General features: G+C 51.2%; 1 protein-coding gene across 4 annotated transcripts; it reads left to right on the top strand.

Annotated features, from left to right (window-relative positions):
* Positions 1–402: 402 nt before the first annotated feature.
* ZNF135 (zinc finger protein 135) lies at positions 403–10,377 on the top strand. Of its 4 annotated transcripts, none has more exons than XM_077912043.1 (4): positions 403–665; positions 2,049–2,133; positions 4,635–4,761; positions 7,859–10,377. In XM_077912043.1, exons 2-4 carry the CDS (start codon positions 2,101–2,103, stop codon positions 9,580–9,582), a joined length of 1,884 nt encoding a protein of 627 aa, XP_077768169.1. In that variant the 5' UTR covers positions 403–665; positions 2,049–2,100; the 3' UTR covers positions 9,583–10,377. The 4 variants fall into 4 exon arrangements, with proteins under 4 accessions (XP_077768169.1, XP_077768179.1, XP_077768190.1 ...); XM_077912053.1 differs by lacking the exon at positions 403–665 and adding an exon at positions 826–1,063; XM_077912064.1 differs by lacking the exon at positions 403–665 and adding an exon at positions 1,099–1,839.
* Positions 10,378–10,670: the final 293 nt, after the last annotated feature.

Genomic DNA, 10,670 nt, shown 5'->3' with positions numbered 1-10,670 from the left:
CGTGTGTTTTACAGTAAAGTTTACGGCACAGTTTCCAATATGAAAGAACTCCGTCGTCACTCCAGGAGGACTTACTTCACTCTGGCCCTACTCACACCGCCTCGGCGCGGGGGCGTCGTCCTCGGGATCTCCCACCGCCTCTGCTGTGGGTGCTCCTGACCCCCCACCATTGTAGCTACACTAGTCCCCAGCCAGTCCCCGCTGTAAGAGCATGAGGACGACGTTCACGGGGCCCACCACACAGCTAGCGGGGACTGGACATTTTTGACGGCGCCATGAAGACCCGCACCGAAACTCGAACTCGGTTCCCGCGGGGACGCAGCGGGGTCAGATGGCAGTTGCGCACAGAGCCCGCGCGTGGGCCTCTGGGAGTTGTGGTTTGGCGCCACCTGCGCAGGCGCAGTCCCGGCCAACAGCGGGCGTGGCCTTCGTCCTGCCATCAGGCAAGGGCATGGAAGGGTTTTGGGGAGGGCAGTCTAGGTTAAGGTCCGCGAGGCCGAGCTCCTTACTTCGAGTCCCGTAGCCACGGCCCCGGGCGAGGGTGAGGCGAGCAGGGAAACGACCAAAAGTGCGCGCGTCGCCCTCTGGGAGATGTAGTTGGGCGCCCCAGCGCAGGCGCAGATCCGCCTGGTGACGGCCGCGGCCTTTGTCTTGCCGTCCGGCTGGTAAGTGAGAATGGGGTGGCCGGATCGGGGGAGGCCGAGACGGGCGGGCATCTGGAGTCTTCCCTCGTGCGTCTGTGGCGAGCCCCCTTTCCTGCTTTAGGCTAGGGCGGGTCGCTTCGGGGGCGGTTGGGGCGGGGCCAAGTGGGCGGGGCCCAGACCGGGTCCGAGAGGAGGAGTTGCGGCCGGGGTGGCGCCCTGGCTTTGGCAAAAGGGGTGGGGGCCCCCGGCTTCGGTATCACCGTCAGGATGGCAGCTGGTCCGACCCTTCAGAGTCTAGAGCCAGCCTGACCTGCATTCCTACCTGCTTTGGTGGGACGTCCAGGGTTTGGAGGGTGTGGAGGGCCGAGCCCCGCTGTGGAGTCTCTCTGGAACTCACCGAGCGGCTTCTCAGGACGATGGTGAGGGAGACCGAAAGCACAAGATTTTACTCCCAGCCATTTTACTCTCTGGGACCCAGAACACAGACTCATTATGTTAAGAGTCTTACTGAGTACCATCCAGGCCTCTGTATTAATTCAGCAAGCACCTATTTTGATGTCCTGGGTGCCAGGCCCTGTGCTATACCCAAGAGCCCCCAGTATTGTTCCGGTCCCCAGATCCCCCAGGGGAGTCAGGAGGATGATAAGAAACCTGTCAACACATCACTGAACAAGATAACTCCCATCTTGGAAACCGCTGTGAAGACAATAGGGCACAAGTGGTATGGGGCAGAATCAAGGGTGCCCGGGAAGGGTCATCAAGGGGAAGTACAGAGGGACAAGGGAAATGCATTCTACCAGAATGAGTTTCATTCTGGGCACTCAGCCAGAGATGAGCTTGTAAACCACCACCAGTGGAGCCTTGCATGTAGCAGATGCTAAATAGATGCTCACTGAAGCAAGAGGCTTTCCTTCCAGCACAGATTGCCTTCATGTGTGTACTGCTGCATGCCAGGCTCCATTTTCGCCCCTTGCCACACCTTAATTCCTATAATTTCTGTGCTAGGTCACCACTCTCATTTTATGAGAGGGGGAAACTGAGGCAAACAGTGCCCGAAGACTTCATAACTGTCTAGCTTTCTGTCAGTAGCAGAAATAGTTATCACGCTGGAAGTCATCTGAGCAACTGGAGGTCTACCCTTGCCTGCTGTGGCCTTCAGTTTTTCTATTTGTGAAATGGGGTAGGAGAATTCAAGGTAATCCATCAACTGCCTGGAATAGCACTGGGCAGAGTAGAGGCCTGGAGAACACCAAGCTGAGGTTTCATTGCTGGTGGGGTTGGCCTCGGTGCAGGGCTCCAGGCTCTAGCAGCCACAGCCCTTCCTACTTGCACACAGATAACAGGGTGGGAGGTTTCTGGTCACCACAGCACTTGCCTAGTCTCTCATATCCCCTTTTGCCCCAGAACTGCCTGCAGAGGAGCTTGCTGTTCCTGCAAGAGGCCAGCGGAGGAGGGAATGACTGCTGGGCTCTTTGCTGCTGGGGCCCCGGTGAGTACACTGCCAACTTCACACACAGGCCTCCCAGGCCTGGCCTCCAGTCTGCACAGACTCATTCTCCTCTCAGGGCCTTTGCCCTTACTCTGTTCCCTGCCATGAATGTGCTTTAGTCAGCTCCATCTTCCTTCCAATTTCACACCTCACCACCTCTGAGAGGATTTCCCTGATTCCTTCAAGATTATGATTTTCTTCAAGACAGGTGAGGGGCAGATAGCACTTATCCATTCCACTGATGTGTCTGGCACTTTCTCAATCCAGGGTTCCAGTTTGTACTGCCAGCTCACTCTCTCCATCCAGTCCCTTAGGCAACAGGCACTTAGCACTTGCTATTGACCGAGTGGTGCACCAAGCTCTGTTATAGGAATTACAGGTTTGGGAACAGAGAAGATGAACAAAAAAATCACCATTCCTGTGAGGCTTACAGTCCCTATGAGGAATGTAAATGCGCCAAGTGCTGTGCAGGGAAATGAAGCCCAGAAGAAGATGGGCTTAGGCACCAGGCATTAGCCAGTATAGCCCAGAAGGCCTCTATGAGGAAGTGGCCCCCAAACAGAGGCCTGCAGGGGGTTGGGGAATGAGATCAAGGCCAACAGTAATAATATTCCAGGCTGGGGGAGTACCACAAGCAAATGCCTGGTGGTGGAAACAGGCACTTTCCATAAAGGGCATGTACATAACATAATAGGAAGACTGAGAACAAGGTCTTCTAGGCGAGTTGCTTGAGGCTAGGGCTTTGGGAAGCACTTCTGACCATTTTTGCCCCGTGCAAAGGCCCAGAACACAGTAGGCACTCAGTGAATGGGTGGAAATGTACCAAAGTCTGTGGTCAGTACTGGACACACTCCACCCTATCCTCCAAACACGTCAGCCCTGTGAGGTTGGAATGAAGAAACTAAAACACAGCTGGGAGTGGCTGAGCCAGGGCTAAACTCAGGATGCCTGGGCCCAGCTCAGACCATGTGCCCCCACCAAAGCCCCCAGTGCTCAGCACACATTCCACTGCCTTCATGACTCTTCTTCCAGACCTCTGTATGGCTACGCCATCAGCGTCCCATTTTCTCTAGACCACTTACCCCTCTTGGGATTCATTTTTTGTCAGCTCCCAGACCCTGTAACTAGCGCATGAACACCATGTGGCCAGGTGTGTGTCTCTTGTTTCCATGGCATCTGTGGAGCCCTGAAAGGTGACCTGCACTCAGTGGTCTCTGCAGATAACACTAAGACCTATTGAGTCTGGAAAATGTAGCAGAAATAGGGATAGGGAAGTTAGTAAAATAAAACCTCCCCAAGCTCCCCAGCACACTTGCCTGAATGGTGGCTCACACAGATAAAGCACCCAATATGTGCCAGGCCTGGGGCACACACACCATGTGAATTCCCTTATTCCTCCCAACAGCCTTCTCAGGGAGTTCTCAGTAACCTACAGATGAGGGCAGGGAGGCTCAGAGCACTTTAAAACATGGACCTGAGGCTGGAGTTTAAAGCCCAGTCATCTGGGTTGAGGGCCAGGTCTTGACAGTGCTCCCCCAACCCCTGAAGCCTAGTTTAATACCCTCTGCTGCCCCACATCTCCCCTCCTCTGGTGGGGGAAATGTTAGCAAAGGCATATGCTGCCAGTTGGGCCAGGATCCAGTATTTGGCTACCTTGTGTCTCTCACTCCCATCACTCAAGGCAGTGACAGCCAAAGTCAAGGTGAGGCCCTGGACTCACTTGCCTCTGCCCACCTCCCCACCTCGCCCAGCCATCCACAACACTTGATTTGGTGAGATGAAACTGCCTTTGCAGAGGATGTCTGTTTCTGCCCCTCACATGCCTTGAAGAAAATCATAAATTCCCCACCCAGTCACAGAAGAAACTGGCCTTGTGTGGGAATTTCAGAAAACACACAAGTGTGGTAGTGATGATTCCGGAATCCCCCTGGGAGCCTCCCTGTACCCTGGAACCCATTTAGACTTTCTCCTTGGGATTGTGTTTTTACCCCAATTTATAAATGTCCAAAATAAAAGACTAGGAAATGGTCCCCAGGAGTCCTTTAACTGGGGACCCCCATCTAGTTCATTTGCTCGTTCCCCCCACTCCATTGACTCTTCTCTCTCCTCACTTTGTATTCAGGTATCATTAATGCACAATATAGGTTTACGTGAATGTGCAGCTTGTTGACTGCAGGTATGGATACTAGTGGACATTCTAGCTGATGTATGGGAGGTTTTCAGCCTCCCCAGGCTCCTTCATGCCCCTCCCTCGGTCACTGCCATGATGGCATTTCAGGGGTCCTGTGTTTGCAGGACCCGGTGGGTCCTCTTATATCCTAAGACCCCCTTTCTTCTAGCAGAGCCCTTACACCCCACAGGAAAGCTGACCTAAATCCTTAGACCTGAGAAACCCCCCCACTCCCCCCCACCAGCTTTGCTCTCCCTGTCCACCAGCTGCTCCTATTAGCAGCCATCGCCAGGTGTGGCCTGGGTGAGGACATTTGTGTGTGATGTTTCAGGAGCAAGTGACCTTTGAGGACGTGGTTGTGGACTTCACCCAGGAGGAGTGGGGGCAGCTGGAGCCTGCCCAGAGGACCCTGTATCGCGATGTGATGCTGGAGACCTTCAGGCTCCTGGTGTCTGTGGGTAAGGCTACAACTGAACCCCTGATGGTCTGCCCCCAGCACAGATTCTTTTTTTTTTTTTTTTAATTTTTTTTTATTTATTTATGATAGTCAGAGAGAGAGAGAGAGAGGCAGAGACACAGGCAGAGGGAGAAGCAGGCTCCATGTACCGGGAGCCTGACGTGGGATTCGATCCCGGGTCTCCAGGATCGCGCCCTGGGCCAAAGGCAGGCGCTAAACCGCTGCGCCACCCAGGGATCCCCCCAGCACAGATTCTAATTCTCCTGGGTTAAAAGTAGGGGTAGGTTTAGTCCTTAAAAGCAGATACCTAGCATGAGTTTTGGGCTTTAGAGACCTGATATTTGGTTGGAAGTTATAGATCCCACCCGAAAATGCCAGAGGCAGAAAATCCTGGGGTAAGAGGGCCATAGTGGCTCCCATGACTGCAGAATCCCAGGGTCTTTCTGTAGTGCTATCAGGAACCCCCTCCCCCCACACTTCCTCCCTCTGTATCTCTTTCTGCCTCCATTCACAGATGGGCCCCCGGAAGTGAGAAGATAGCTACCAGAGTACCTCTTTTGCATCTGAGACCAGCAGAAAAGACAGAGTCTGTATCCTGGGCACCCATAGAAGCTAGGTCCTTCTATGATCCTAGAAGGTCCTAAGTCCACTTTCATATGAAGTTCATATTTCATATGAAATAATAATTTCATTATTGCCAGCAGGCAGGGGAAGCAGCAGAACTCTAATTGGCGGGGGCTGGGTCACACATCCACCCAGAGCCAGTGTTGGTGTCCGTATGAGGCCTAGCATTAGGGCCTCTACCACAACCTGTCACCTCTAGGGCCTACAGCCAATTGGTCCCAGAAGACTGAACATGGAGTGGACAGGGGGATGGGGAGGGTTCTGGAATACAAAGGCATACTTGTGGGTCTCCCTTGAGCAGGATGTTGGCTTCCCAAGCTAGATGTCATCTTCCTGCTGGAGCAGGAGGAGGAGCTATGGGCAGTGGATGAGAGGGTGCCCTGAAGTGTGTGCTCAGGTGAGGGGAGAGCCCTGCAGGGCTGGGAGGAGCCCATTCAGCCCTGTGGCACTCTCTCTTCATATCTGCTTTCACATTCTTCAGGGCAAATTGACTACTCAGTCTTTCAGTAAATGTGCATCAAGCATCCGTTCTGCGGTGAGTGAGACCAAGTTCTCATCTTCAGTGAACTTACATTCTTGGTGAGGGAGGGGGCATGCAGTAAACAGGTAAAATAATAACTGCATAAGATACGACATATGAAGAATGCTGCAGAAATGAATGCAGGTCATGAGGCAGAGGCCAGGTTGTGGGGATGACTTGAGCCGGATGAGGCTAGCCTCTCCAGGGAGGTGATCTATGAGCTGAAGCCTAAGTCATGGGAAACCAACCCATGAAACAAGCTGGGAGAACAGAATTCCAGGCAGAAGGAATAGCAAGTGCAAAGGCACTGGTTGGGGGGGGGGCGGGCAGTTGGCTGCTCTTGCTGTGTAACAGACATTCCAGCTTCAGTGGTTTAAACCATAGAATCTTTTACAAACTCATGTATCTGTGGGTCAGTGATCCAGTCTGGACTTTTCCATGTACCCTTCAGGGTATGTTCTCCATATATCTTATCCGGTTCCTGAGACCAGTACCAACTCTGTAGGAAGTGGGGCTGTCCCGGCACTGGTGTCAGGCCCTGACCCAGGGGGAGAGGGTCACCACAGAGTCTGTCCAGTTCAGAAGTAACCAGCCCTTACCTAAGTTATTAGCTTTATATGGCTGCTGTAACAAATTACCACAAATTTAGTGGCTTAAAACAACATAAGTTGTTTTACGGTTCTAGAGGTCAGAAGTCCAAAATGAGTGTCACTGTGCTATAGTCAAGGTGTCAGCAGGTCAGCATTCCTTTTGCAGTGCCTGGAGAGAGCACATTTCCTTTCACATTCCAGTTTCCAGAGATGCTCGCATTCCTTGCTTCACAGTCTTGTCCATCTTCTAAGTGAGCATGGCCCTAAGGTCTTCTCACATCAGCCTGGCCCTGGCCCTGGTCCTCCTGCCCTGCCCCCCATTTTCTCGCAGTTCCAGAACCCTGTGATTGCCTTGGGCCCACTAGGATAACCCAGGGTAATCTCGGATGATTAGAAAAACAGGGACATATTTGGGAGCTACTATTTTGCCAGCCACACTTGGCTTGATCTCTCTCTTTTTTTTTCTTAACACTTAACTAGAGTGTAACATAAGTGGGCAGGGTGGCCCCATCACAACTTTAGGCCAATCCAGTGTGGTAGTGGGGATGGCATACACTGAAGCAATGGCTGTAGGGACAAAAAGCAGTTCTGCCTGGAAGAGGGAGAAAGGGATGTGTTTGTTCAGCACGTCTGTTGGATACTGCTGCAGGTGGGGATGCCATGGTGACTGAGGTGGACAGAAGCCCTGCCCTCAGGGAGCTCCCAGTGGGTGAGACAGACCCAACAGACCAGATCCAAGTCCTCTTATTCACCTTAGGTCATTTATCCACCCTTGTGGTGATATACAGCTCTCTCCAGACTGGGGGAGCTGGTGGTTTCTTGACATGTGGCAGAGGTGAAACAGCAGCAGGAGACCTGGACCTGAGCAGTGGGAGGGCTGGTCTGGGTGGTCCTTCACCTGTGAGGCAGCTGTTCCTCCATCACCACCTGGCTGCTTTTGTCAGGGCCTGGCCATTGCTCTGCCTCTTCTGACCTGGGGCATCTGCTCATGGCTTCCCTAGCTGCTCACTGTCAGCCCAGCGTCATCTCCCTGCCCTCACTCTCTGTGTTCCCCTTGCTCCCCTTGCAAGATCCATCCGTGTCCCTCCGCCAGCTCCCCCCTTCCCCCCTTTCTTTCCTGCTCCTGTTACTTCCCTCATTTGCAAAACTGTATTTTTAAATGGTCAAATGTACTTGTGCCTTCACCCTTTCAAAACTATCAGTTTTACTCTTTTTTTATTTATATTTTTTATTTATTTTTAATTTATATTTTATTTTTTTATTTTTATTGTTTTTTAGTTTTACTCTTTATCTACCCATCCACTACCACAAACTATTCCCCCCAAACTGAAATTAAGGAACATCTCCATTTTTGTTCCTTTCAGATTTGGAAACTAGGCCCAAAACCAGACTGTCAGCTCTAACGCAAGACATCGCTGAAGAAACGCCCAGCAGTGTCCTGGTGGAAAGGTTCCTGTGGGATAGTCTGTGGTGCTCTGAGGGTGACGATGCTGAGGGCCAGGGGGGGCAGTGTCATGAGAGCCGAGATAGACACATGGTGCAGGTGGCCTTCATGCCCGTGAAGACACTCATGCAGCAGCGGCAGCAGGGGAATGAGTTTGGGGAAAACTTGATTCTGAGCCCTAGTCTCCCATCTCAGCCAGAGATTCCTGAAAGACAAGGCATCCACATGCTGGGGACACACAGGAAGAGGGGGATGCCAGAGCCAGGGCTAAATGCTCAACAGGAGATATATGCAAAGGAGAAGCCCTACAAGTGTCAGGCATGTGGAAAGGCCTTTAGTCACAGCTCAGCACTTACTGAGCACAACCGCACACACACAGGAGAGAGACCTTATGAGTGTCACGAATGCGGAAAAGGCTTCCGGAACAGCTCAGCACTTACCAAACACCAGAGGATCCACACTGGTGAGAAACCTTATAAGTGTACTCAGTGTGGGAAAACCTTCAACCAGATTGCCCCACTGATCCAGCACCAGAGAACTCACACAGGGGAGAAGCCCTACGAGTGCAGCGAGTGCGGGAAATCTTTCAGTTTTAGGTCCTCCTTCAGTCAACACGAGCGGACTCACACTGGGGAGAAGCCCTACGAGTGCAGCGAGTGTGGGAAGGCCTTCCGGCAGAGCATCCACCTCACCCAGCACCTTCGAATTCACACGGGAGAGAAGCCCTACCAGTGTGGGGAGTGTGGTAAGGCCTTCAGCCACAGCTCTTCCTTGACCAAACATTGGCGAATCCACACTGGGGAGAAGCCATACGAGTGCCACGAGTGTGGGAAGGCCTTCACGCAGATCACACCACTGATTCAGCATCAGAGGACCCACACGGGAGAGAAACCGTATGAGTGCAATGAGTGTGGGAAGGCCTTCAGCCAGAGCACACTCCTGACAGAGCATCGGAGGATCCACACGGGAGAGAAACCCTATGGGTGCAATGAGTGTGGAAAAACCTTCAGCCACAGCTCATCACTCAGCCAGCATGAGCGGACGCACACAGGAGAGAAGCCGTATGAATGCGGTCAGTGTGGGAAGGCCTTCCGGCAGAGCACACACCTCACTCAACATCAAAGAATCCACACTGGGGAAAAGCCCTATGAGTGTAGTGACTGTGGCAAGGCCTTCAGTCACAGCTCATCCCTAACCAAACACCAGCGGATCCACACTGGGGAGAAGCCCTATGAATGTAATGAGTGTGGCAGAGCCTTCAGCCAGCTTGCCCCACTCATTCAGCATCAGAGGATTCACACGGGAGAAAAGCCCTATGAATGTAATGCATGTGGCAGAGCCTTCAGCCAGAGCTCCCTTCTCATAGAACACCAGAGGATTCACACCAAGGAAAAGCCCTACGGGTGCAACGAGTGTGGAAAATCCTTCAGTCACAGCTCATCACTCAGCCAGCATGAACGGACACACACTGGGGAAAAGCCCTATGAATGTCAGGATTGCAGGAAATCATTCAGGCAGAGCACCCACCTCACTCAGCACCGGAGGATCCATACAGGAGAGAAGCCATATGAGTGCAGGGACTGTGGGAAAGCCTTCACACACAGCTCGTCCCTTACCAAGCACCAGAGAACTCATACTGGGTAAACCCACTTCACACTCACTGGAACATGGAAAAGCCTTAAGTCATAGCTCATCCTGTACTAGACTTGACCCAGTCATTCTCAATGGAAACAATACAAGTATATGCATATGCAAGCCTTCAACCAGCACATGTCTCAGACACCCTCAGAGAGATGTGGTGGAAATGATTGTGGAAATATTAAGCTCTAGGTCATCCATCCCCAGATATCAGATCATCCAAACAGTAATAGGGAAATGTGGAATTAATCAGTGTTGAGTACCCTCAGTCATAAGTGCCCACTAATGCTACATTGTACAACCTACAAAAAAGAGAAAGGGGGGGGGGCGGAAATGTAGTGGATCTGGAGATGGCTTCATCCAAGGATTCACAAAATTCCAAATGAGAGATTTTCAAAGTGGTGAGAAACCCAACAAATGCTTTTTGTATACAGGAACCAGATACACTCAGAATTATCATTATTGCACATTACATTCTTGGGAAGGGTGCTTATGAATGGTGCAAGATGACTTCATATAAATTTCTCTACAGGACTCACAGGCATTAGAAACACAGATGTTGCTGTTTCACAAAAAGGAAGATTTCTTTTCCCTTTGTTAAGCCATCATCTTATGAACAATAGCACCTCCGTATTGGAACCTTATGTTTTGCAAGATTTATCTTTTTTGAGAAATGTACAAGTTAATCTTCTCCTGATAGTTTTTCATTGATTCTTTTTCCTGGTGTTTAATAAGCTTTTGTTTTTGTATAATCTGTGTTGAAGGTCCATAGTATCACATTAAATCCTGAATCCACTAACAGTCTCTCTCAGAGCCACAACCTTTGAACAGTGACTTATCCTCATTAGAATCTGTATTTAAATTGCATTGGCTGGATATGGCCACCAACCGTCAGGGTTATATCAGTTGGCTTACTTTACCAATCACAATCCTGGGATGTAAGTTTCTCAATAACTTGAAATTTCTCCCTTGGGGGAAGGATATTACAAATAGTCTTCCAGTAGTCCCCAGTATGCTTGTGCAATGTCTCCTCTCTTTTTTTTGGAATTAATTTCATCGTCATTTAAAAGCCACTCAAGAAAACAACAGTCCCT

This window comes from Canis aureus, chromosome 1 (genome assembly GCF_053574225.1).
Source record: "Canis aureus isolate CA01 chromosome 1, VMU_Caureus_v.1.0, whole genome shotgun sequence".
NCBI classification, from domain to species: Eukaryota; Metazoa; Chordata; class Mammalia; order Carnivora; family Canidae; genus Canis; species Canis aureus.
This window is presented reverse-complemented; position numbering and strand designations above follow the sequence as displayed.